Here is a 27,445-nt window from a genome sequence, read left to right as displayed (position 1 = left end):
CAATGTAAATATACAGTATGTTTCCCATGCAAATAAAGCCCTTTAAATTGAATTGAGAGAGACAGAGTCAGCGAGAGAGAGTCAGGGAGAGAGAGAGAGTAAGGGAGAGAGAGTCAGATGGAGAGAGTCAGAGAGAGGGAGAGATTCAGAGAGAGAGAGAGTCAGAGAGATGGAGAGAGCAGAGAGAGAGAGAGAGAGAGAGAGAGAGAGAGAGAGAGTCAGAGAGAGAGAGAGAGAGAGAGAGGAGGGAGAGAGAGAGTCAGAGAGAAGGAGAGATTCAGAGAGAGGGAGAGTCGGAGAGAGTCAGAGAGAGAGAGTCAGAGAGAGTCAGAGAGAGAGATTCAGAGAGAGAGATTCAGAGAGAGAGAGAGTCAGAGAGAGGGAGAGAATCAGAGAGGGAGAGTCAGAGAGAGAGAGTCAGAGAGAGAGATTCAGAGAGAGGGATCCAGAGAGAGAGAGTCAGAGAGAGGGAGAGAATCAGAGAGAAAGAGAGTCAGAGAGAGGGAGTCAGAGAGAGAGAGTCAGAGAGAGAGTCAGAGAGAGTCAGAGAGAGGGAGAGAATCAGAGAGAGAGAGTCAGAGAGAGGGAGTCAGAGAGAGAGAGTCAGAGAGAGTCAGAGAGAGGGAGAGAATCAGAGAGAGAGAGTCAGAGAGAGAGAGTCAGAGAGAGGGAGTCAGAGAGAGGGAGAAAGAGGGATAAAAGAGAGAACAGAAGAGTTTAGAGAGCATAGTGTTAACTCTTAAAGAGGCTGTGAATTTTTTAATCTGTTAAAAATCGCGCAAAATTTCAACGTCCTGCTACACATGTCAGGAATATAGTATATGCATATGATTAGTATGTGTGGATAGAAAACACTCTGAAGTTTATAAAACTGGTTAAATCATGTCTGTGACTATAACACAGGCCTTGGCAAAATCCCAAGGAAAACTGTTCACAAAAAACAAACAAAAAATATCCCTCCGCCAGTCTCTGTATTGTCTATTGCAAGGAAAAATAGATAGCGTCCAGTTTACAGTTCCTACAGCTTCCACACGATGTCGCCAGTCTTGGAAATTAGGTTGAAGTTAATCCTTGTTGAAATGAGAAATAGGCACTTCCTGTCGTCGAACACACCGGAGGAAGTTATGAAAGGGAGAATATGGACCATGATTTCAAGACTTGCTGCTATTGAATACAGATCCGCCCGTGATCAATTTGATCGATTATTAACGTTTACTAATACCTAAAGTTGGATTACAAAAGTAGTTTGAAGTGTTTTGTTAAAGTTTATAGGCAACTTTTTTAATTTAAAAAAATGACGTTCCGTTTTGGAAAGCAGTTTTTTCCTGGATCAGACGGGCTTCATAAATGGACATTTTGGGTATACATGGACGGATTTAATCGAAAAAAAAGGCCCAATTGTGATGTTTATGGGACATGTAGGAGTGCCAACAAAGAAGCTCGTCAAAGGTAATGAATGTTTTATATTTTATTTCTGCGTTTTGTGTAGCGCCGGCTACGCTAATTATTTTGTTTACGTCCCCTTTGGGTATTTCGGGGGTTGCATGCTATCAGATAATAGCTTCTCATGCTTTCGCCGAAAAGCATTTAAAAAATCTGAGATGTTGGCTAGATTCACAACTAGTGTAGCTTTAATTGAGTACCCTGCATGTGTGTTTTAATGAAAGTTTGAGTTGTATCGAGTACTCTGACATTTCCGCTGATGTTGATACCTGTACAGGGACAGCAGCCATAAGAAGTTTTAATTAAAGCCCATTCTTACATAACACACACACCTTACAAAAAAAGGACATGAAATCCTGCCTCACACCTACTGTCATGTGTTTCAAGGATTTCTGTGGCACTAATCATGTTCAGAACAGCATGGCTTCTGTCCACTCTGTACAAGCCTGAGCCACATCAAACACTACATCCAATGCCCACAAGCAATACATTAACTACCCCCCAAAAAATACAACTCGCAATAAAAACATCCACCAGTCCAGCAACCCCCCCCCGCAAAAACCCAACCCATAAAAAAACATGAATCAGTCCAACCCCCCCCCCCCCCCCGAAACCCATCCCATAATAAAAAAATTCACCAGTCCAACAACCCTCCCCCCAAAACCCAGCTTCAAATACCTCACTACCCTGCCTAGGCCTTGCCACAGTACCAAACCCAGCTTCAAATACCTCACTACCCTGCCTAGGCCTTGCCACAGTACCAAACCCAGCTTCAAATACCTCACTACCCTGCCTAGGCCTTGCCACAGTACCAAACCCAGCTTCAAATACCTCACTACCCTGCCTAGGCCTTGCCACAGTACCAAACCCAGCTTCAAATACCTCACTACCCTGCCTAGGCCTTGCCTCAGTACCAAACCCGGCCGCTGGTTCCTTTACCAAGCCAGCCTCAAACAACCCCAAACTTCTGCCCCATCACCTAGCAGATATGAGTGGGCACCGTGGGCACTGGAGTTGGAGGGGAAGAGAGGATGGAGGTTGTTTTTGGGGTAGAGTGACAGATGTCAGCGGGTGACAGCCGGTTAACAGTGTTTCACACATGTTGTGACATATATCCCTCTCACTCTCTCAGGTGGAGAGTGTGCGTAAGGCAGGCAGGATGTGTTCAAATCAGCCAGGTCAATGATACAAGTCAATTATCGACGTCCATCCATGTGACATAAAACCCGTCCACTAGAGGCTACAGTGAGCACTGTTACGTTAAAGTAGGTTTTGCTCGGTCTTTGTGGACAGGGATGGCGGATGACTGTAAGCATCTCGCTCATATTCCAAAGTTCAAATTCAATGATAGAAAGATGTTTTTGATATCTCAAACTTTAACCCTTACCTTAACCATTCAGAGATAATGTCTAACCTGAAGATTTCTGAGATTTGCCGAAACTTAACCCTAACCTTAAAAATGTGAAGTTAATGCCTAAACCTAACACTAAACACTTTGAAATTTGACATTTGCAACAACTTAGAAATTTGACGTTTGAGAAACATGGATGAATGTTTAATTCTGACGTGAGACTGTGAGAGATAGTTGGTTAAATTCTGCCAGATTAGAGGTACAGATTTGGGGTGTGATAGCACTGACAGGGTGGTTGGGCATCTCTCCAAACCCAGCTGGGGGTAACCCAATCCCCCCCCAAAAACACACACACACACACACTCCTTTAGGGCAGTGGGCAGTGTGACGATAGTTATCTGGTTGTATTGCATATCTTCAGACAGTGAGAACAGTTTGTCCCCCTGATGGAACTGTTCAGCTATCATGGCAATTTTAGCCACACAAGGCTGGTTATGGCAGATACACCACATGTGAGGTATGTCAGACATAGCCTACCACTTAGCCTGTGTCAGAGATAGCCTACCACATAGCCTGTGTCAGAGATAGCCTACCACTTAGCCTGTGTCAGAGATAGCCTACCACATAGCCTGTGTCAGAGATAGCTTACCACTTAGCCTGTGTCAGAGATAGCCTACCACATAGCCTGTGTCAGAGATAGCTTACCACTTACCCTGTGTCAGAGATAGCCTACCACATAGCCTGTGTCAGAGATAGCCTACCACATAGCCTGTGTCAGAGATAGCCTACCACATAGCCTGTGTCAGAGATAGCCTACCACATAGCCTGTGTCAGACATAGACTATCACTTAGTCTGTGTCAGAGATAGCCTACCACATAGCCTGTGTCAGACATAGACTAGCACTTAGTCTGTGTCACACATAGCCTACCACATAGCCTGTGTCAGAGATAGCCTACCACATAGCCTGTGTCAGAGATAGCCTACCACATAGCCTGTGTCAGAGATAGCCTACCACTTAGCCTGTGTCAGACATAGACTAGCACTTAGTCTGTGTCACACATAGCCTACCACATAGCCTGTGTCAGAGATAGCCTACCACATAGCCTGTGTCAGAGATAGCCTACCACATAGCCTGTGTCAGAGATAGCCTACCACATAGCCTGTGTCACACATAGGCTACCACATAGCCTGTGTCAGAGATAGCCTACCACATAGCCTGTGTCAGAGATAGCCTACCACATAGCCTGTGTCAGAGATAGCCTACCACATAGCCTGTGTCAGAGATAGCCTACCACATAGCCTGTGTCACACATAGGCTACCACATAGCCTGTGTCAGAGATAGCCTACCACATAGCCTGTGTCAGAGATAGCCTACCACATAGCCTGTGTCAGAGATAGCCTACCACATAGCCTGTGTCAGAGATAGCTTACCACTTAGCCTGTGTCAGAGATAGCCTACCACTTAGCCTGTGTCAGAGATAGTCTACCACATAGCCTGTGTCAGAGATAGCCTACCACATAGCCTGTGTCAGAGATAGCCTACCACATAGCCTGTGTCAGACATAGACTAGCACTTAGTCTGTGTCACACATAGCCTACCACATAGCCTGTGTCAGAGATAGCCTACCACATAGCCTGTGTCAGAGATAGCCTACCACTTAGCCTGTGTCAGACATAGACTATCACTTAGTCTGTGTCAGAGATAGCCTACCACATAGCCTGTGTCAGACATAGACTAGCACTTAGTCTGTGTCACACATAGCCTACCACATAGCCTGTGTCAGAGATAGCCTACCACATAGCCTGTGTCAGAGATAGCCTACCACATAGCCTGTGTCAGAGATAGCCTACCACTTAGCCTGTGTCAGACATAGACTAGCACTTATTCTGTGTCACATATAGGCTACCACATAGCCTGTGTCAAAGATAGCCTACCACATAGCCTGTGTCAGAGATAGCCTACCACTTAGCCTGTGTCAGACATAGACTACCACTTATTCTGTGTCACACATAGGCTACCACATAGCCTGTGTCAGAGATAGCCTACCACTTAGCCTGTGTCAGACATAGACTAGCACTTAGTCTGTGTCACACATAGCCTACCACATAGCCTGTGTCAGAGATAGCCTACCACTTAGCCTGTGTCATACATAGACTAGCACTTAGTCTGTGTCACACATAGCCTACCACATAGCCTGTGTCAGAGATAGCCTACCACTTAGCCTGTGTCAGACATAGACTAGCACTTAGTCTGTGTCAGACATAGCCTACCACTTAGCCTGTGTCAGACATGGACTACCACTTAGCCTATGTCAGACATAGACTAGCATGTGGAAAGCCTGTGTCAGACATAGACTATTATGTGGAAAGCCTGTGTCAGACATAGCTAAGAGCCTGTCTAAGAGAGATTACATGTGTACTTTATGTAAAGACTGAAAGAAACAGGTTTCTGTCAGCTTTATGTAAATGCCTGTCTGATACAGTAAGATACATGTGTGCACACCACAAACGCCTGTCTAGGCTACTGCCCAGCAGATATACAGAGTGAGTGACTGACTGACTGAGAGAGAGTGAGAGAGTGAGAGAGAGTGAGAGAGTGAGAGAGAGTGAGAGAGAGAGAGAGAGAGAGAGAGAGAGAGAGAGAGAGAGAGAGAGAGAGAGAGAGAGAGAGAGAGAGAGAGAGAGAGAGAGAGAGAGTGTGTGGGGGGGGTATAATGCAGAGTCAGAACTCTACTGTGTATCACCCACAGGAAGAGTGCATTATTGATGGTCCACATCAAGGCCAAATTCCACCCATTCATACTAGACTAATGACACACCCAACAGGGAACTCAACACACACACACACACACACTTATAGTGTACAATACATTCAGTCACACACTCTCCATGACTGACAAGATATGGTTAAAGGCAGGAGTTTACATACACTTAGGTTGGAGTCATTAAAACTCGTTTTTCAACCGTTATACCGCTCAGGAAGGAGACCCGTTCTGTCTCCTAGAGATTAATGTACTTTGGTGCAAAAAGTACAAATCAATCCCAGAACAACAGCAAAGGACCTTGTGAAGATGCTGGAGGAAACAGGTACAAAATATTATATATCCACAGTAAAACGAGTCCTATATCGTCATAACCTGAAAGACCGCTCAGCAAGGAAGAAGCCACGGCTCCAAAACGGCCATAAAAAAGACAGACTACGGTTTGCAACTGCACATGGGGACAAAGATTGTACTTTTTGGAGAAATGTCCTCGGGTCTGATGAAACAAAAATAGAACTGTTTGGCCATAATGACCTTCGTTATGTTTGGAGGAAAAGGGGGATGTTTGCAAGCCGAAGAACACCATCCCAACTGTGAAGCATGGGTGTGGCAGCATAATTTTGTGGGGGTGCTTTTCTGCTGTGATTGGGGGTCCCATAGGGCAGCGCACCATTGGCCCAGTGTCGTCCGGGTTTGGCACGGGGTAGGCCGTCATTGTAAATAAGAATTTGTTCTTAACTGACTTGCTTAGTTCTAAAAAGGTTGCATTTAAAAAATATTTGTACAAAGAAAATGGTGAGTACAGATGTTTTGTGGCCCCCACCCCTGCTGTAGTGTGTAGTGAGATACTCACCAGTGTAGAGTAGATAGGGAGGTCTTTGTTCGGATTGACCAGGAGGAGAATGTGTCCGATGTAGGTCTGAAAAAAACAGGCCTTATTTTACATCACCTGTAGAAATGTAAAGTGAGAGAGAGCTTCTATTCCATGGACAAATTAATAAATACACAATGAAATATTAACATCAATGGAGGGGTATACAGTCCACAGAGTTTGGTTTAGGGCATCACTGTGTGCTCTTGAACTGAGGCATGTCTGGTCAAACTACCAGGCACTGGGGTTAACACAGAAGTCCACCTAGACCATGTAATAGGCCTAATGTCTGTAATCAAGTTGTAGCACAAAGCCCCATCTCTCATGGAGCCTGAAGGTCATGTTAGGAATATGAACTAAATCCCTTCCCCAAACACACTGAGAGTTGGAGAGGCTTTCCAGGCCTCAGCACTACTGCTATGTTAGCCAATTGAGCTAACTGATGATAGCATCTCATCAGTCAGAGAGAGAGGACCAGGGGTAATGTACACTAACTGCTCAAACCATTCATCCAACTATGACATCAACGCTGAGTTTATGATGTTGTTATAAAGTCAATGTTGTATAGGCTTCATGACGGTGTCAAAAGGAACTGTGTCTCACAGCCAAGGGAGGTGATAGGTAGGCACAGGACGGATCCATATAGGTGAACAATTCTATATCTACGGGTGCACTTCATCTGAAGAGCTGAAACCAACTAACTGAAATACTGTGCCTTCTGTGTAAGAAAGCCTGCCAAAAAAGGTGATTGCAATATACTATCCCCGTAAACAGGAGGTGTCAGGAAGCCTGTTATCCCAAATGTGCTATCGCGCTACCATATTATTCTTGGCAGAACTATTATGAGAACTCTTTTTAAAGTCATCTCCACCGTTGCAGTTGAATGGACATGCTCATTCCCAAATATGCACTCCTGGGAGCGTGGGCGCTTTGGCAACCTCTGCCGACCCCCTCAAGAACAGGAAAGTGTGATACAGGTAAGAAACCTGCTGGTAAAACCAAGTACATGCTATTTTACAAATCATGTAATAATGTAACTGATGATTTGTGCATAAGTACGTTAGATGGTTCCCTCATTGATCGTGTCCCTGCCTATAAATATCTGGGGATCTGAATTGATGAAAATATATATTTTAAAAAGCATGTTGACGAGTTAGTCAAGAAATTAAGAATTAAGTTGGGCTTCTTCTATAGGGATAGATCCCTTCATTAAATTGCAGAAAACAGATAATTAATTCATGTTGTAGATTATGGTGATATTATATACATGAATGCAGCTACCAGTGTTTTGAAGCCCTTGGACACAATGTATCACAGCACACTTTGTTTGATAACATGTGACAGTTTTGACACCACTGCATCCTTCATCATAAAGTTGGTTGGACCTCACTAAAACCATGTAGGTCACTTCATTATTCTGTGTTTGTTTATAAAGCCTTACTCAATAAACTGCCAATTTACTTAACATCATTTTTGAAATATAGAAACTCAGATTACAACACTAGATCACAGGGTTGGTTAATGCTGGAGACTCCACGTGTATCCACAGAGTTGGTTAATGCTGGAGACTCCACGTGTATCCACAGAGTTGGTTAATGCTGGAGACTCCACGTGTATCCACAGAGTTGGTTAATGCTGGAGACTCCACGTGTATCTACAGAGTTGGTTAATGCTGGAGACTCCACGTGTATCCACAGAGTTGGTTAATGATGGAGACTCCACGTGTATCCACAGAGTTGGTTAATGCTGGAGACTCCACGTGTATCCACAGAGTTGGTTAATGATGGAGACTCCACGTGTATCCACAGAGTTGGTTAATGCTGGAGACTCCACGTGTATCCACAGTTGGTTAATGCTGGAGACTCCACGTGTATCTACAGAGTTGGTTAATGCTGGAGACTCCACGTGTATCCACAGAGTTGGTTAATGATGGAGACTCCACGTGTATCTACAGAGTTTGTTAATGCTGGAAACTCCACGTGTATCCACAGAGTTGGTTAATGCTGGAGACTCCACGTGTATCCACAGAGTTGGTTAATGATGGAGACTCCACGTGTATCCACAGAGTTGGTTAATGCTGGAGACTCCACGTGTATCCACAGAGTTGGTTAATGCTGGAGACTCCACGTGTATCCACAGAGTTGGTTAATGATGGAGACTCCACGTGTATCCACAGAGTTGGTTAATGCTGGAGACTCCACGTGTATCCACAGAGTTGGGTAAATCTGCCTTTTCCTACCAGGGCCCTATCATGTGTTGTTGTCTCTGGGTCAGTTTAGGAGAAAGACTCGGGATTTTATATTGATTCATGTGTTTGTTTTGTTTGATTATTTAAATAATATTAGCTGTTTATTTAATTTGGTGTTTTAAATTGTGTATAATTTTATTTTCTGTATTGTGACAGTTTGTAGCCTATGTGTAGTCCAAATACTAACCTTACCACAAAGCCCCTTTCATAAATGGGAAAGCAAAATCTGCATGGAGGTAGACTGGTATTCTTATTTTATTTCTATGGTTCTTCTTTCTTCCTACTGTAGACCATCAGGCTGTCTAGATACTGCTGCCAAAACGCCGTCCTCTGACAAAGATATACAGTAAACACTAACCCTTACAGCTACTACTGTACAGCTGCTAGGTGCTAGCCCTACTTCCCACAAAAATACCTGAGCTGGCTGAATGCTAACTGCTAACCCTATGTTCTCTAGGAGGCCCTGCTGGGGCTGGATATGATATCACTAAGATGCTAAAATGCTGCCCTGCCTGTCCTCAGGCCTGGCCTGAAAATTAATGAGCTACAAAGTCCCCTCAGACGCTGATCGAAGGTTAGTTTAGCATTTTCACTCCTAATGGTTTAGGTGAGGATGGACAAGGATAGATGATTCTAGATCAGTGCCCAAGGGGAACTTCAACCCGGAGCAAGTTAAGGACAGTCAGTGGTTATGCCAATTTGGCACAATTTATATCTGTTACTAAATTACATCCCCTCAATCTCGTATCGTAGCATCAAGACCAAAACCCCAATTCCAAATCCCTCGCAATGACCACCTCATTCTCCCAACTGTCATGCATCCCTCCCCCATCCTTTTGTCCTTCCATCCCAGCAACAGGCCCAGTCATTAAAATCCCAGTCTCAGACCACCCTGCTGGGGAGCAAATGGACCATTACACTGCCTTTTTCAGCCCTCTCCTCCTCCTCTTCCCTGGTTCCATCTCTATCTGCCTCTTCCACCTCACACTCTTCATCTCTGCTTTTCTCCTCCTTCTCTCTCCCTCCTTCTCCCTCCTCCTCTTTATTTTTCCCTGTCATATCTTCTTTTTCTATTGGCCATCCTGGCTCCTTTGCTTTCTCCTCATCTCATTGCTTCCCCTCCTTCCCTGTCCTCTCTCAATCTACCCACTCTTCCCTGTCCTCTCTCAATCTACCCACTCTTCCCTGTCCTCTCTCAATCTACCCACTCTTCTCTGTCCTCTCTCAATCTACCCACTCTTCTCTGTCCTCTCTCAATCTACCCACTCTTCTCTGTCCTCTCTCAATCTACCCACTCTTCTCTGTCCTCTCTCAATCTACCCACTCTTCCCTGTCCTCTCTCAATCTACCCACTCTTCTCTGTCCTCTCTCAATCTACCCACTCTTCTCTGTCCTCTTTCAATCTACCCACTCTTCTCTGTCCTCTCTCAATCTACCCACTCTTCTCTGTCCTCTCTCAATCTACCCACTCTTCTCTGTCCTCTCTCAATCTACCCATTCTTCTCTGTCCTCTCTCAATCTACCCATTCTTCTCTGTCCTCTCTCAATAATCTACCCATTCTTCTCTGTCCTCTCTCAATAATCTACCCATTCTTCTCTGTCCTCTCTCAATAATCTACCCACTCTTCTCTGTCCTCTCTCAATAATCTACCCATTCTTCTCTGTCCTCTCTCAATCTACCCACTCTTCCCTGTCCTCTCTCAATCTACCCACTCTTCTCTGTCCTCTCTCAATAAACTACCCACTCTTCTCTGTCCTCTCTCAATCTACCCACTCTTCTCTGTCCTCTCTCAATCTACCCACTCTTCCCTGTCCTCTCTCAATCTACCCACTCTTCTCTGTTCTCTCTCAATCTACCCACTCTTCCCTGTCCTCTCTCAATCTATCCACTCTTCTCTGTCCTCTCTCAATAATCTACCCATTCTTCTCTGTCCTCTCTCAATCTACCCATTCTTCTCTGTCCTCTCTCAATAATCTACCCATTCTTCTCTGTCCTCTCTCAATCTACCCACTCTTCTCTGTCCTCTCTCAATCTACCCACTCTTCCCTGTCCTCTCTCAATCTATCCACTCTTCTCTGTCCTCTCTCAATAATCTACCCACTCTTCTCTGTCCTCTCTCAATAATCTACCCATTCTTCTCTGTCCTCTCTCAATCTACCCACTCTTCTCTGTCCTCTCTCAATAAACTACCCACTCTTCTCTGTCCTCTCTCAATCTACCCACTCTTCTCTGTCCTCTCTCAATCTACCCATTCTTCTCTGTCCTCTCTCAATCTACCCATTCTTCTCTGTCCTCTCTCAATCTACCCACTCTTCTCTGTCCTCTCTCAATCTACCCACTCTTCTCTGTCCTCTCTCAATCTACCCACTCTTCCCTGTCCTCTCTCAATCTACCCACTCTTCTCTGTCCTCTCTCAATCTACCCACTCTTCTCTGTCCTCTTTCAATCTACCCACTCTTCTCTGTCCTCTCTCAATCTACCCACTCTTCTCTGTCCTCTCTCAATCTACCCACTCTTCTCTGTCCTCTCTCAATCTACCCATTCTTCTCTGTCCTCTCTCAATCTACCCATTCTTCTCTGTCCTCTCTCAATAATCTACCCATTCTTCTCTGTCCTCTCTCAATAATCTACCCATTCTTCTCTGTCCTCTCTCAATAATCTACCCACTCTTCTCTGTCCTCTCTCAATAATCTACCCATTCTTCTCTGTCCTCTCTCAATCTACCCACTCTTCCCTGTCCTCTCTCAATCTACCCACTCTTCTCTGTCCTCTCTCAATAAACTACCCACTCTTCTCTGTCCTCTCTCAATCTACCCACTCTTCTCTGTCCTCTCTCAATCTACCCACTCTTCCCTGTCCTCTCTCAATCTACCCACTCTTCTCTGTTCTCTCTCAATCTACCCACTCTTCCCTGTCCTCTCTCAATCTATCCACTCTTCTCTGTCCTCTCTCAATAATCTACCCATTCTTCTCTGTCCTGTCTCAATCTACCCATTTTACATCAATCTACCCATTCTTCTCTGTCCTCTCTCAATAATCTACCCATTCTTCTCTGTCCTCTCTCAATCTACCCACTCTTCTCTGTCCTCTCTCAATCTACCCACTCTTCCCTGTCCTCTCTCAATCTATCCACTCTTCTCTGTCCTCTCTCAATAATCTACCCACTCTTCTCTGTCCTCTCTCAATAATCTACCCATTCTTCTCTGTCCTCTCTCAATCTACCCACTCTTCTCTGTCCTCTCTCAATAAACTACCCACTCTTCTCTGTCCTCTCTCAATCTACCCACTCTTCTCTGTCCTCTCTCAATCTACCCATTCTTCTCTGTCCTCTCTCAATCTACCCATTCTTCTCTGTCCTCTCTCAATAATCTACCCACTCTTCTCTGTCCTCTCTCAATAAACTACCCACTCTTCTCTGTCCTCTCTCAATAAACTACCCACTCTTCTCTGTCCTCTCTCAATAAACTACCCACTCTTCTCTGTCCTCTCTCAATCTACCCACTCTTCTCTGTCCTCTCTCAATCTACCCATTCTTGTCTGTCCTCTCTCAATCTACCCATTCTTCTCTGTCCTCTCTCAATCTATCCACTCTTCTCTGTCCTCTCTCAATCTACCCACTCTTCCCTGTCCTCTCTCAATCTACCCACTCTTCTCTGTCCTCTTTCAATCTACCCACTCTTCTCTGTCCTCTCTCAATCTACCCACTCTTCTCTGTCCTCTCTCAATCTACCCACTCTTGTCTGTCCTCTCTCAATCTACCCATTCTTCTCTGTCCTCTCTCAATCTACCCACTCTTCTCTGTCCTCTCTCAATCTACCCACTCTTCTCTGTCCTCTCTCAATCTACCCACTCTTCTCTGTCCTCTCTCAATCTACCCACTCTTCTCTGTCCTCTCTCAATCTACCCACTCTTCTCTGTCCTCTCTCAATCTACCCACTCTTCTCTGTCCTCTCTCAATCTACCCACTCTTCTCTGTCCTCTCTCAATCTACCCACTCTTCTCTGTCCTCTCTCAATCTACCCACTCTTCTCTGTCCTCTCTCAATCTACCCACTCTTCTCTGTCCTCTCTCAATCTACCCACTCTTCTCTGTCCTCTCTCAATCTACCCACTCTTCTCTGTCCTCTCTCAATCTACCCACTCTTCTCTGTCCTCTCTCAATCTACCCACTCTTCTCTGTCCTCTCTCAATCTACCCACTCTTCCCTGTCCTCTCTCAATCTACCCACTCTTCTCTGTCCTCTCTCAATCTACCCACTCTTCTCTGTCCTCTCTCAATCTACCCACTCTTGTCTGTCCTCTCTCAATCTACCCATTCTTCTCTGTCCTCTCTCAATCTACCCACTCTTCTCTGTCCTCTCTCAATCTACCCATTCTTCTCTGTCCTCTCTCAATCTACCCACTCTTCTCTGTCCTCTCTCAATCTACCCACTCTTCCCTGTCCTCTCTCAATCTACCCACTCTTCTCTGTCCTCTCTCAATCTACCCATTCTTCTCTGTCCTCTCTCAATCTACCCATTCTTCTCTGTCCTCTCTCAATCTACCCACTCTTCCCTGTCCTCTCTCAATCTACCCACTCTTCTCTGTCCTCTCTCAATCTACCCATTCTTCTCTGTCCTCTCTCAATCTACCCATTCTTCTCTGTCCTCTCTCAATCTACCCACTCTTCTCTGTCCTCTCTCAATCTACCCACTCTTCTCTGTCCTCTCTCAATCTACCCACTCTTCTCTGTCCTCTCTCAATCTACCCACTCTTCTCTGTCCTCTCTCAATCTACCCACTCTTCTCTGTTCTCTCTCAATCTACCCACTCTTATCTGTCCTCTCTCAATCTACCCATTCTTCTCTGTCCTCTCTCAATCTACCCACTCTTCTCTGTCCTCTCTCAATCTACCCACTCTTCTCTGTCCTCTCTCAATCTACCCACTCTTCTCTGTCCTCTCTCAATCTACCCACTCTTCTCTGTCCTCTCTCAATCTATCCACTCTTCTCTGTCCTCTCTCAATCTTTCCTCTCTTTTCTGTCCTCTCTCAATCTACCCACTCTTCTCTGTTCTCTCTCAATCTTTCCTCTCTTTTCTGTCCTCTTTCAATCTACCCACTCTTCTCTGTCCTCTCTCAATCTACCCACTCTTCTCTGTCCTCTCTCAATCTACCCACTCTTGTCTGTCCTCTCTCAATCTATCCACTCTTCTCTGTCCTCTCTCAATCTATCCACTCTTCTCTGTCCTCTCTCAATCTACCCACTCTTCTCTGTTCTCTCTCAATCTACCCACTCTTCTCTGTCCTCTCTCAATCTACCCACTCTTCTCTGTCCTCTCTCAATCTACCCACTCTTCTCTGTCCTCTCTCAATCTACCCATTCTTCTCTGTCCTCTCTCAATCTACCCACTCTTCTCTGTCCTCTCTCAATCTACCCACTCTTCTCTGTCCTCTCTCAATCTACCCATTCTTCTCTGTCCTCTCTCAATCTACCCACTCTTCTCTGTCCTCTCTCAATCTACCCATTCTTCTCTGTCCTCTCTCAATCTACCCACTCTTCTCTGTCCTCTCTCAATCTACCCACTCTTCTCTGTCCTCTCTCAATCTACCCACTCTTCTCTGTCCTCTCTCAATCTACCCACTCTTCTCTGTCCTCTCTCAATCTACCCACTCTTCTCTGTCCTCTCTCAATCTACCCATTCTTCTCTGTCCTCTCTCAATCTACCCACTCTTCTCTGTCCTCTCTCAATCTACCCACTCCTCTCTGTCCTCTCTCAATCTACCCATTCTTCTCTGTCCTCTCTCAATCTACCCACTCTTCTCTGTCCTCTCTCAATCTACCCATTCTTCTCTGTCCTCTCTCAATCTACCCACTCTTCTCTGTCCTCTCTCAATCTACCCACTCTTCTCTGTCCTCTCTCAATCTACCCACTCTTCTCTGTCCTCTCTCAATCTACCCACTCTTCTCTGTCCTCTCTCAATCTACCCACTCTTCTCTGTTCTCTCTCAATCTTTCCTCTCTTTTCTGTCCTCTTTCAATCTACCCACTCTTCTCTGTCCTCTCTCAATCTACCCACTCTTCTATGTCCTCTCTCAATCTACCCACTCTTGTCTGTCCTCTCTCAATCTATCCACTCTTCTCTGTCCTCTCTCAATCTATCCACTCTTCTCTGTCCTCTCTCAATCTATCCACTCTTCTCTGTCCTCTCTCAATCTACCCACTCTTCTCTGTTCTCTCTCAATCTACCCACTCTTCTCTGTCCTCTCTCAATCTACCCACTCTTCTCTGTTCTCTCTCAATCTACCCACTCTTATCTGTCCTCTCTCAATCTACCCATTCTTCTCTGTCCTCTCTCAATCTACCCACTCTTCTCTGTCCTCTCTCAATCTACCCACTCTTCTCTGTCCTCTCTCAATCTACCCACTCTTCTCTGTCCTCTCTCAATCTACCCACTCTTCTCTGTCCTCTCTCAATCTATCCACTCTTCTCTGTCCTCTCTCAATCTATCCACTCTTCTCTGTCCTCTCTCAATTCTCTGTCCTCTCCCTCTCTTTTCTGTCCTCTCTCAATCTACCCACTCTTCTCTGTTCTCTCTCAATCTTTCCTCTCTTTTCTGTCCTCTTTCAATCTACCCACTCTTCTCTGTCCTCTCTCAATCTACCCACTCTTCTCTGTCCTCTCTCAATCTACCCACTCTTGTCTGTCCTCTCTCAATCTATCCACTCTTCTCTGTCCTCTCTCAATCTATCCACTCTTCTCTGTCCTCTCTCAATCTACCCACTCTTCTCTGTTCTCTCTCAATCTACCCACTCTTCTCTGTCCTCTCTCAATCTACCCACTCTTCTCTGTCCTCTCTCAATCTACCCACTCTTGTCTGTCCTCTCTCAATCTATCCACTCTTCTCTGTCCTCTCTCAATCTACCCACTCTTCTCTGTCCTCTCTCAATCTACCCATTCTTCCCTGTCCTCTCTCAATCTACCCACTCTTCTCTGTCCTCTCTCAATCTACCCACTCTTCTCTGTTCTCTCTCAATCTACCCACTCTTATCTGTCCTCTCTCAATCTACCCATTCTTCTCTGTCCTCTCTCAATCTACCCACTCTTCTCTGTCCTCTCTCAATCTACCCACTCTTCTCTGTCCTCTCTCAATCTACCCACTCTTCTCTGTCCTCTCTCAATCTACCCACTCTTCTCTGTCCTCTCTCAATCTATCCACTCTTCTCTGTCCTCTCTCAATCTATCCACTCTTCTCTGTCCTCTCTCAATCTTTCCTCTCTTTTCTGTCCTCTCTCAATCTACCCACTCTTCTCTGTTCTCTCTCAATCTTTCCTCTCTTTTCTGTCCTCTTTCAATCTACCCACTCTTCTCTGTCCTCTCTCAATCTACCCACTCTTCTCTGTCCTCTCTCAATCTACCCACTCTTTTCTGTCCTCTCTCAATCTACCCACTCTTCTCTGTTCTCTCTCAATCTTTCCTCTCTTTTCTGTCCTCTCTCAATCTACCCACTCTTCTCTGTCCTCTCTCAATCTACCCACTCTTCTCTGTCCTCTCTCAATCTACCCACTCTTCTCTGTCCTCTCTCAATCTACCCATTCTTCTCTGTCCTCTCTCAATCTACCCACTCTTCTCTGTCCTCTCTCAATCTACCCACTCTTCTCTGTTCTCTCTCAATCTTTCCTCTCTTTTCTGTCCTCTTTCAATCTACCCACTCTTCTCTGTCCTCTCTCAATCTACCCACTCTTCTCTGTCCTCTCTCAATCTACCCACTCTTGTCTGTCCTCTCTCAATCTATCCACTCTTCTCTGTCCTCTCTCAATCTATCCACTCTTCTCTGTCCTCTCTCAATCTACCCACTCTTCTCTGTTCTCTCTCAATCTACCCACTCTTCTCTGTTCTCTCTCAATCTATCCACTCTTCTCTGTCCTCTCTCAATCTATCCACTCTTCTCTGTCCTCTCTCAATCTACCCACTCTTCTCTGTCCTCTCTCAATCTACCCACTCTTCTCTGTTCTCTCTCAATCTTTCCTCTCTTTTCTGTCCTCTTTCAATCTACCCACTCTTCTCTGTCCTCTCTCAATCTACCCACTCTTCTCTGTCCTCTCTCAATCTACCCACTCTTGTCTGTCCTCTCTCAATCTATCCACTCTTCTCTGTCCTCTCTCAATCTATCCACTCTTCTCTGTCCTCTCTCAATCTACCCACTCTTCTCTGTTCTCTCTCAATCTACCCACTCTTCTCTGTCCTCTCTCAATCTACCCACTCTTCTCTGTTCTCTCTCAATCTACCCACTCTTCTCTGTCCTCTCTCAATCTACCCATTCTTCTCTGTCCTCTCTCAATCTACCCACTCTTCTCTGTCCTCTCTCAATCTACCCACTCTTCTCTGTCCTCTCTCAATCTACCCACTCTTCTCTGTCCTCTCTCAATCTACCCACTCTTCTCTGTTCTCTCTCAATCTATCCACTCTTCTCTGTCCTCTCTCAATCTATCCACTCTTCTCTGTTCTCTCTCAATCTTTCCTCTCTTTTCTGTCCTCTCTCAATCTACCCACTCTTCTCTGTTCTCTCTCAATCTATCCACTCTTCTCTGTCCTCTCTCAATCTATCCACTCTTCTCTGTTCTCTCTCAATCTTTCCTCTCTTTTCTGTCCTCTCTCAATCTACCCACTCTTCTCTGTCCTCTCTCAATCTACCCACTCTTCTCTGTTCTCTCTCAATCTATCCACTCTTCTCTGTCCTCTCTCAATCTATCCACTCTTCTCTGTTCTCTCTCAATCTTTCCTCTCTTTTCTGTCCTCTTTCAATCTACCCACTCTTCCCTGTCCTCTCTCAATCTACCCACTCTTCTCTGTCCTCTCTCAATCTACCCACTCTTCTCTGTCCTCTCTCAATCTACCCACTCTTCTCTGTCCTCTCTCAATCTACCCACTCTTCTCTGTCCTCTCTCAATCTACCCACTCTTCTCTGTTCTCTCTCAATCTACCCACTCTTCTCTGTCCTCTCTCAATCTACCCATTCTTCTCTGTCCTCTCTCAATCTACCCACTCTTCTCTGTCCTCTCTCAATCTACCCACTCTTCTCTGTTCTCTCTCAATCTTTCCTCTCTTTTCTGTCCTCTCTCAATCTACCCACTCTTCTCTGTCCTCTCTCAATCTATCCACTCTTCTCTGTTCTCTTTCAATCTTTCCTCTCTTTTCTGTCCTCTTTCAATCTACCCCCTCCTCTCCATGTCCAACAAGCCAGTCTCTCCCCCATCTGTGGCTCAGTAAAAACCAAGCTATTGGAGCCTTTTCACACACAGTTATGAGAATAGCCAGGGTGTTCCACATTGGTCTGGCTCCAGTCATTCTACAGCACCATCCTCCATGTGGAACTATAGACCAGGCAACAGTGAAATGTGGCTACAATCAGTGGTGTAAAGTACTTAAGTACAAATACTTTGAAGTACTACTTAAGCCGTTTTTTGGAGGTATCTGTACTTTACTTAACTATTTATATTTTGAACAACTTTTACTTTTACTTCAATAACGTACTTTTTTGTCCACACATTTTCCCTGACACAAAAAAGTACTCGTTATATTTTGAATGCTTAGCAGGACAGGAAAATGGTCCAATTCACGCAATTGTCAAGAGAACATCTCTGGTCATCTAATGCCTCTGATCTGGTGGACTCACTAAACACAAATTATTTGTTTGTAAATTATGTGTTGGAGTGTGCCCCTGGCTATCTGTAAATTATGTGTTGGAGTGTGCCCCTGGCTATCTGTAAATAATGTGTTGGAGTGTGTCCCTGGCTATCTGTAAATTATGTGTTGGAGTGTGTCCCTGGCTATCTGTAAATTATGTGTTGGAGTGTGTCCCTGGCTATCTGTAAATTATGTGTTGGAGTGTGTCCCTGGCTATCTGTAAATTATGTGTTGGAGTGTGTCCCTGGCTATCTGTAAATTATGTGTTGGAGTGTGTCCCTGGCTATCTGTAAATTATGTGCTGGAGTGTGCCCCTGGCTATCTGTAAATTATGTGTTGGAGTGTGTCCCTGGCTATCTGTAAATTATGTGTTGGAGTGTGCCCCTGGCTATCTGTAAATTATGTGTTGGAGTGTGCCCCTGGCTATCTGTAAATTATGTGTTGGAGTGTGCCCCTTGCTATCTGTAAATAATGTGTTGGAGTGTGTCCCTGGCTATTTGTAAATTATGTGTTGGAGTGTGTCCCTGGCTATCTGTAAATTATGTGTTGGAGTGTGCCCCTGGCTATCTGTAAATTATGTGTTGGAGTGTGCCCCTGGCTATCTGTAAATTATGTGTTGGAGTGTGTCCCTGGCTATCTGTAAATTATGTGTTGGAGTGTGCCCCTGGCTATCTGTAAATTATGTGTTGGAGTGTGCCCCTGGCTATCTGTAAATTATGTGTTGGAGTGTGTCCCTGGCTATCTGTAAATTATGTGTTGGAGTGTGTCCCTGGCTATCTGTAAATAATGTGTTGGAGTGTGCCCCTGGCTATCTGTAAATTATGTGTTGGAGTGTGCCCCTGGCTATCTGTAAATAATGTCTGAGTGTTGGAGTGTGCCCCTGGCTATCTGTAAATTATGTGTTGGAGTGTGCCCCTGGCTATCTGTAAATAATGTGTTGGAGTGTGCCCCTTGCTATCTGTAAATTATGTGTTGGAGTGTGCCCCTGGCTATCTATAAATAATGTCTGAGTGTTGGAGTGTGCCCCTGGCTATCTGTAAATTATGTGTTGGAGTGTGCCCCTGGCTATTTGTAAATTATGTGTTGGAGTGTGCCCCTGGCTATCTGTAAATTATGTGTTGGAGTGTGTCCCTGGCTATCTGTAAATTATGTGTTGGAGTGTGCCCCTGGCTATCTGTAAATAATGTGTTGGAGTGTGTCCCTGGCTATCTGTAAATTATGTGTTGGAGTGTGCCCCTGGCTATCTGTAAATTATGTGTTGGAGTGTGCCCCTGGCTATCTGTAAATTATGTGTTGGAGTGTGCCCCTGGCTATGTGTAAATTATGTGTTGGAGTGTGCCCCTGGCTATCTGTAAATAATGTGTTGGAGTGTGTCCCTGGCTATCTGTAAATTATGTGTTGGAGTGTGCCCCTGGCTATCTGTAAATTATGTGTTGGAGTGTGTCCCTGGCTATCTGTAAATTATGTGTTGGAGTGTGCCCCTGGCTATCTGTAAATAATGTGTTGGAGTGTGTCCCTGGCTATCTGTAAATTATGTGTTGGAGTGTGCCCCTGGCTATCTGTAAATTATGTGTTGGAGTGTGTCCCTGGCTATCTGTAAATTATGTGTTGGAGTGTGCCCCTGGCTATCTGTAAATTATGTGTTGGAGTGTGCCCCTGGCTATCTGTAAATAATGTGTTGGAGTGTGTCCCTGGCTATCTGTAAATTATGTGTTGGAGTGTGCCCCTGGCTATCTGTAAATTATGTGTTGGAGTTGTCACGAACCGGCTCAAAGCCCGTAATAAAGGGAGACAACGTGGAGATAAGGAGTAACAAAAGATATATTTATTAACTAAAGCAACTAAGGAAAATATCCAATGGTGTGTGTAATCAGTAGTCCGTAGTGTAAGTGAGTGTTTTGCATGCATGAATGTGATAATGCAGGGTGTTGAAAGGTGCCAAAGCACACAAACAAAAGCCCACCAAGAACCACACCACAATCTACAACAGGTGTCTGCATGGAGAGAGTCTCCTCCATGAATGTGGAAGAGGTCTATTTATCCTGGGAGACACCTGGCCCAGGTGTTTCCCATATAGCTGACGACCCTCTCAACTCCGCCCACCAGAATCCTAATAAGGAAACAAGAACAAAGACAGAATACGGCAGACAGAGTGGGAGGGTCGTCACATTCCCCCCCATAAAACCGGGGACCAACAAGGACCCCGGAACAACATACCAGCCTCTCGCGTCCCAAATTGACACAGGCCTCTGCGTCCCAAATTGACACAGGCCTCTGCGTCCCAAATTGACACAGGCCTCTGCGTCCCAAATTGACACAGGCCTCTGCGTCCCAAATTGACACAGGCCTCTGCGTCCCAAATTGACACAGGCCTCTGCGTCCCAAATTGACACAGGCCTCTGCGTCCCAAATTGACACAGGCCTCTGCGTCCCAAATTGACACAGGCCTCTGCGTCCCAAATTGACACAGGCCTCTGCGTCCCAAATTGACACAGGCCTCTGCGTCCCAAATTGACACAGGCCTCTGCGTCCCAAATTGGTGAGGGGTTATGTGTTCACACCTCCACCTGCCCCATCCAACCTCCTCCTCCCCAGACCTCAGCAACCTTTGCGCATAGGAAGCAATATTTAAGAGGAAAGAAGAACACAAGACCAGGAGGGAACAGACAGGAAAGATAGAACATGACAACCCGAAACAATGGTCAGTCACGTAAACATTCAGGAACATGGCACAAAAGACCAACAGCTACAAACTCCAACGAAAAGAACATCAGGGTCCTTCTTAATTTTTACAACTCCCAACGATTCATAGTCACTTCCAACGATTCATAGTCACTTCCAACGATTCATAGTCACTTCCAACGATTCATAGTCACTTCCAACGATTCATAGTCACTTCCAACGATTCATAGTCACTTCCAACGATTCATAGTCACTTCCAACGATTCATAGTCACTTCCAACGAAACAGAATTTCACTAATTTCAATCATTTAAGCTTGTAGTGTTCAGCAATCTTCAACAGCTGTTCTTAAGTACATAATTCTAACAGGTCCTCTGATGGAAAGCGAATGAACTTGTATACATGAGACACCATAGTCATAAGTAAGTAATCTTGCTCAACCCCTCTGCTGAGCACATCAGACCACAACCAGAGAAATGACAATCACCCTGAGCACCACAGAAGAGAGATGCGATACGGAGCTTCCCCAAAACCTACAATAACTCAACCCTAGTCTTCGTGCAGATTTGCGGTGGGTATTTACGCACTGTAGCCCGCTGGCAAGGAAATAGAGCTCCCCAGCATGCTGGCAAATTCCACCAAGCCACGGATGTGCCCCCGAGACAACTGCTCAGTCCACAGACACCACACAAAAATAACAAACATTAACCATGCCCAACATATTCCAAAAAATGAAACACGTCGCTAAACCTATCAGGGGAAAAAGGCTATAGCTCCGGGTAGCAAGTTACACTACCCTACCCAAATCTCCCACCGAGGTACACAGCAGATTACTCACTTCAGACTGATGTCCCAACAGAAAGTAGAACAAGAGTTCAGGCTAGGCAGGGCCTGGAAACTAACCATTATACTCTCTCCAACGCAGCACACAAACCAAACAACAAAGGCAACCAATACTGGGCCGATCACACTCAAACACCATATTCAAACCAAACACGTACCTCCACGGTCTCCCAAACCAATAGTTCAAAGATCCCGGATGAGCACCCACTTGTCACGAACCGGCTCAAAGCCCGTAACAAAGGGAGACAACGTGGAGATAAGGAGTAACAAAAGATATATTTATTAACTAAAGCAACTAAGGAAAATATCCAATGGTGTGTGTAATCAGTAGTCCGTAGTGTAAGTGAGTGTTTTGCATGCATGAATGTGATAATGCAGGGTGTTGAAAGGTGCCAAAGCACACAAACAAAAGCCCACCAAGAACCACACCACAATCTACAACAGGTGTCTGCATGGAGAGAGTCTCCTCCATGAATGTGGAAGAGGTCTATTTATCCTGGGAGACACCTGGCCCAGGTGTTTCCCATATAGCTGACGACCCTCTCAACTCCCCCCACCAGAATCCTAATAAGGAAACAAGAACAAAGACAGAATACGGCAGACAGAGTGGGAGGGTCGTCACAGAGTGTGTCCCTGGCTATCTGTAAATAAAAACAAACAAGAAAATGGTGCCATCTGGTTTGCTTAATAAGGCATTTAAAATTATTTATACTTTTACTTTTGATACTTAAGTATATTTTAGCAATTACATTTACTTTTGATACTTATGTATACTTTATACCAAATACCTTTAGACTTTTACTCAAGTAGAATTTTACTGGGTGACTTTTACTTTTCATTGAGTCATTTTCTATGAAGGCCTCTTTACTTTTACTTAAGTCTGACATCTGGGTACTTTTTCCACCACTGGTTAGAATGTCCAGAAACCAAAATGAAAACGGCTGTATGTCTCTCATATTTTCTCATAATTGCAGTCATGGATTTTGTCCATCGAACCAAAACGGCATTGATTCTCCATTATGGGATATTTATCCTTTGTGTGAGTGTCGCGTGTCCGTGTGTATTTGTGCGTATATCTGTGTAGTACATTTAGGCTGGCTCTTAGTAGTTCTATTCATCCCCCATCCCTGGGTCTTGTCCCTGGCAACAGCAAACAATGAGTCTCCTGGGACACCTTCCAGACACCAGACCCTGGCCAGAGCTCACACACTCCACTCACACATCAGCCACTAGCCCACAATACAGGACAGAGAGGGGTGGGGGACTGACTCAAAGAGGGTACCAACCCTATAACTGCCACTAGCAGCCACCAGTGCCTGGCTGGGCAACAGAGACAGATAAACAGGACAACCACCCAGGTACCAGTCACGTGCAATAACAGGTCCAGTAACTGGTCTGCAGGGCTGGAGGAGTGGGATATTGGAAGAGTGGAGGAGTGGAGAGGAGGAGGGGTGGAGGGGTGGAGGGATGGAGAGTGGAGAGGTGGAGGGGTGGAGGGGTGGAGAGTGGAGAGGTGGAGGGATGGAGAGTGGAGAGGTGGAGGGGTGGAGGGATGGAGAGTGGAGAGTGGAGAGATGGAGGGGTGGAGGAGTGGAGAGGAGGAGGGGTGGAGGGGTGGAGAGGTGGAGGGGTGGAGGGATGGAGAGTGGAGAGATGTAGGGATGGAGAGGAGGAGGGGTGGAGGGGTGGAGAGTGGAGAGTGGAGAGATGGAGGGGTGGAGGGATGGAGAGGAGGAGGGGTGGAGGGATGGAGAGGAGGAGGGGTGGAGGGTGGAGGGATGGAGAGTGGAGAGGTGGAGGGGTGGAGGGGTGGAGAGTGGAGAGGTGGAGGGATGGAGAGTGGAGAGGTGGAGGGGTGGAGGGATGGAGAGTGGAGAGTGGAGAGATGGAGGGGTGGAGGAGTGGAGAGGAGGAGGGGTGGAGGGGTGGAGAGGTGGAGGGTGGAGGGATGGAGAGTGGAGAGATGTAGGGATGGAGAGGAGGAGGGGTGGAGGGGTGGAGAGTGGAGAGTGGAGAGATGGAGGGGTGGAGGGATGGAGAGGAGGAGGGGTGGAGGGATGGAGAGGAGGAGGGATGGAGAGTGGAGAGTGGAGAGATGGAGGGGTGGAGGGATGGAGAGGAGGAGGGGTGGAGGGGTGGAGAGTGGAGAGGTGGAGGGGTGGAGGGGTGGAGAGTGGAGAGGTGGAGGGATGGAGAGTGGAGAGTGGAGAGATGGAGGGGTGGAGGGATGGAGAGGAGGAGGGGTGGAGGGGTGGAGAGTGGAGAGTGGAGAGTGGAGAGATGGAGGGGTGGAGGGATGGAGAGGAGGAGGGGTGGAGGGATGGAGAGGAGGAGGGGTGGAGGGATGGAGAGTGGAGAGTGGAGAGATGGAGGGATGGAGAGGAAGAGGGGTGGAGGGGTGGAGAGTGGAGGAGTGGAGAGGAGGAAGGGTGGAGGGGTGGAGAGGAGGAGGGGTGGAGGGGTGGAGGAGTGGAAGTGTGGAGGGGTGGAGGGGTGGAGGAGTGGAGGGATTGAGGAGTGGAGGTGTGGAGGGGTGGAGGAGTGGAGAGGTGGAGAGGTGGAGGGGTGGAGGAGTGGAGGGGTTGAGGAGTGGAGGTGTGGAGGGGTGGAGGAGTGGAGAGCTGGAGGGGTGGAGAGGTGGAGGAGAGGAGAGGTGGAGGGGTGGAGAGGTGGAGAGGTGGAGGAGTGGAGATGAGGAGGGGTGGAGGGGTGGAGAGTGGATGTGTGGAGAGGTGGAGAGGTGGAGGTGTGGAGAGGTGGAGGGGTGAAGGGTGCTGGTTTCCCTCCTCAACTCTGGATCTGGGGACAGTCAGGGGAAAGACTGCCCAGCGTGCAAGCCGGCATCTCATGATCAATAGATTACTCCAATGGTATGTAAATGTGTCCATATGTGTGTCCGTGTGTGTGTGTTTGCGTGTGTGTGTGTTTGCGTGTGTGTGTGTTTGTGTGTGTGTGTGTTTGTGTGTGTGTGTGTTTGCGTGTGTGTGTGTTTGCGTGTGTGTGTGTTTGCGTGTGTGTGTGTTTGCGTGTGTGTGTGTTCTACCTACATATATCTGGTCGTTGCCAAAGCGTTTCTGCATCTCGTAGAGCAGGCTGCTGTCTGTGAGCTCACTGAGAGATGCCAGGTCATCATTAGGCGCCGGAGGCATCAGCTTAACCTGTGTTGTGGAATTATCAGAATTATTTGAGTAACATAGATAAGATGTGTTATTTTCATGATATGCTTATGAGTTATTTCTCATAAGAATGTATTTTGTTGTACTATAGTGTTGGCCATTGGCAGTTATCTGTTCTATGTCAGGACTAAGTTGCATGGGCCACGGAGAGGGGAGAGGTCAAGGTGTCATCATGTGGAAACATATCTTTTTGGTGTGGCAGTGACTCCCTACTTTTCTCATCAGGGAAAGAAGGGTGACAGTGTCTGGAATCATTCTATGCTCCCTCTTTGTTGACCTATTGGGTCACTCTCCTCTCTGTGAGTTTGTCCTCTGATTGGTTGTATTTAGAATTGGTTCTAAATAAATGACAATTTGATATATATCATAGGGTGGGGGTAATGTCTTGGTACCATTTTGTACCAAGGATGAGATAAGAGCTTTGTTTAGGAGACCAAACTGAACGATAATTTATAGCCCACTCTGTCTGACTAGGGGATATTCTCTCTGAAGTAAGGTTTTTTCTCTGTGTAAGTTCCTAAGATCTGTGTTTTGTCATGTCGTCTAGGAGGGGGTGGATCTTTGCTATAAAGGATCCCATTTGCCATTGTGTAAATCACTCTCAACTTTTCAGTTAGAGATACTGAACTGTTGAAAGTCAAAATGCTATTGCAAATGCTTAATTATTATTAAAGGTGAAGATTAAGCATAACTCTGACTTGTGTGATTTGCTCTCTCATCATTTGGTAATTAATGAAATTTCCACGACACCTGCAACACCACACCACACAGGTTACCATAGCAACCACACATGGACTTGGTTTCCCAAACAGTAAGTGTAAATTTTTCTGCAATAGAGATGTGAAGTGTATAGCAGTAGTGAACATATTGAGTGTACACTTCGTTTTAGTGCAGATGTTGAGTGTACTTGCCTGCTCCAGTTTGCAGGGTCCTGTGGGTCCATCTAGACCGTTGTCCTGTGAAGGATATCTGCTCAGCCCCCCTCCCAACTCCCTGAACATGGCACACTTCTCCAACAGACTGTCCCTCTTAGAGAGGGGCATGGACAGGGGGGTCCTACAGGGTTGGGCAGGAGGTACAATTATTACTAAGCGAATCATTTGCTTTTGAATACTGATACCAAAACATCTTTAACTATATTGTATGGCCTTAGGCACTGCATTGCAGTTGCTAGCTGTGCCACTAGAGATCCTGGTTCGAGTCCAGGCTCTGTCGCAGACGGCCGTGACCGGGAGACCATGGGGCGGCGCACAATTGGCCCAGCGTCGTCCGGATTAGGGGAGGGTTTGGCCGGCAGGGATGTTCTTGTCCCATTGCACTCTAGCAATTCCTGTGACCGGCCGGGCGCATGCACGCTGACACGGTCACGAGGTGTACGGCGTTTCCTCCAACACATTGGTGCAGCTGGCTTTTGGGTTAGGTGGGCATTGTGTCAAGAAGTAGTGCGGCTTGGTTGGGTTGTGTTTCGGAGGACGCACGGCTCTCGACCTTCGCCTCTCCCAAGTCCGTACAGGAGTTGCAGCAATGAGACAAGACTATAACTACCAATTGGATACCATGAAATTGGGGAGAAAATAGATAATGATAGATAAGTGGATAAGTGATAAGTGATAAGTATAGATAAGTGAGGTAATTTGATCATGTGATGAATTGATCATCAAACTCACAGATTCTTGACGGGGATGGTGTGGTCGTGTTCGCCTCCATCGTAGCGTTTGTCTGTAGGGGCCGGTGGGACAGAGGGGTCCTTCAGTCTCTCTACCCAGCATTCCTCTGCTCTCAGCAGCATGTTCATGATGGGGTCGGATGCTGCTATGCCTGGAACCAGGACAGGGAACACAGCAGGTTAAGAGAATAACCACTAAGGGTTAACAATGAGAAAGACTGTCTGTCAGACTGTTACAATTGTATTACTAAGCATTATAAATCCGGTAGTTTAAGTCCTGGATGCTGATTGGCTGAAACAGCATTTTAGCCGTGTGTATATCAGACAATATGATGCAAAAATACTTGTTTACTGTTCTAGTTATGTTGATAGCAATAAGGCCCCTCTGGCATTTGTGGTATATGGCCAATATACCACACGCCCTCTGAACTTATTGCTTAACTACAGTATAGTGGTCAGGAGACGTTGTAGTCACTGATGGGTACTTTCAGTACTTTCAATGCTAGAGCCCTTGACATTAGCCTCTATCTAGCTGCAAAGATATAGAATGTTGCATAGACATTTATGTTGAACACCAGCCAATTATTGAAACACATCAAATGTTCTCCAAGATCAATACTCTGAACATTAATGACAAGTTAAATAGACAATACTATTCAAAGGGACGCTTTGAGATTTAAATCATTCTAGGCTAATTCACCAAGGGCCTCATCCAAACCCATCCATATAGATGTGCCAG

At 46.0% G+C, this 27,445-nt stretch overlaps 1 protein-coding gene across 1 annotated transcript in view; it reads right to left on the bottom strand.

The window, feature by feature from the left end:
• The window catches only part of LOC124044168 (unconventional myosin-XVI-like), a 519,573-nt gene that overhangs the window by 379,227 nt on the left and 112,901 nt on the right, over positions 1 to 27,445 (bottom strand). Inside the window, exons 9-12 of the mRNA XM_046363671.1 lie at positions 26,708 to 26,858; positions 25,952 to 26,096; positions 24,912 to 25,022; positions 6,412 to 6,477 (exon numbers count right to left, since the gene is read on the bottom strand). Coding sequence (XP_046219627.1) covers positions 6,412 to 6,477; positions 24,912 to 25,022; positions 25,952 to 26,096; positions 26,708 to 26,858 — 473 coding nt within the window. The remainder of the gene's footprint in view (positions 1 to 6,411; positions 6,478 to 24,911; positions 25,023 to 25,951; positions 26,097 to 26,707; positions 26,859 to 27,445) is intronic.

The sequence above is a fragment of the Oncorhynchus gorbuscha genome, linkage group LG09 (genome assembly GCF_021184085.1).
Source record: "Oncorhynchus gorbuscha isolate QuinsamMale2020 ecotype Even-year linkage group LG09, OgorEven_v1.0, whole genome shotgun sequence".
NCBI lineage: Eukaryota > Metazoa > Chordata > Actinopteri > Salmoniformes > Salmonidae > Oncorhynchus > Oncorhynchus gorbuscha.
The sequence above is the reverse complement of the archived record's forward strand: the minus strand, read 5'-3'. Positions and strand labels throughout refer to the sequence as shown.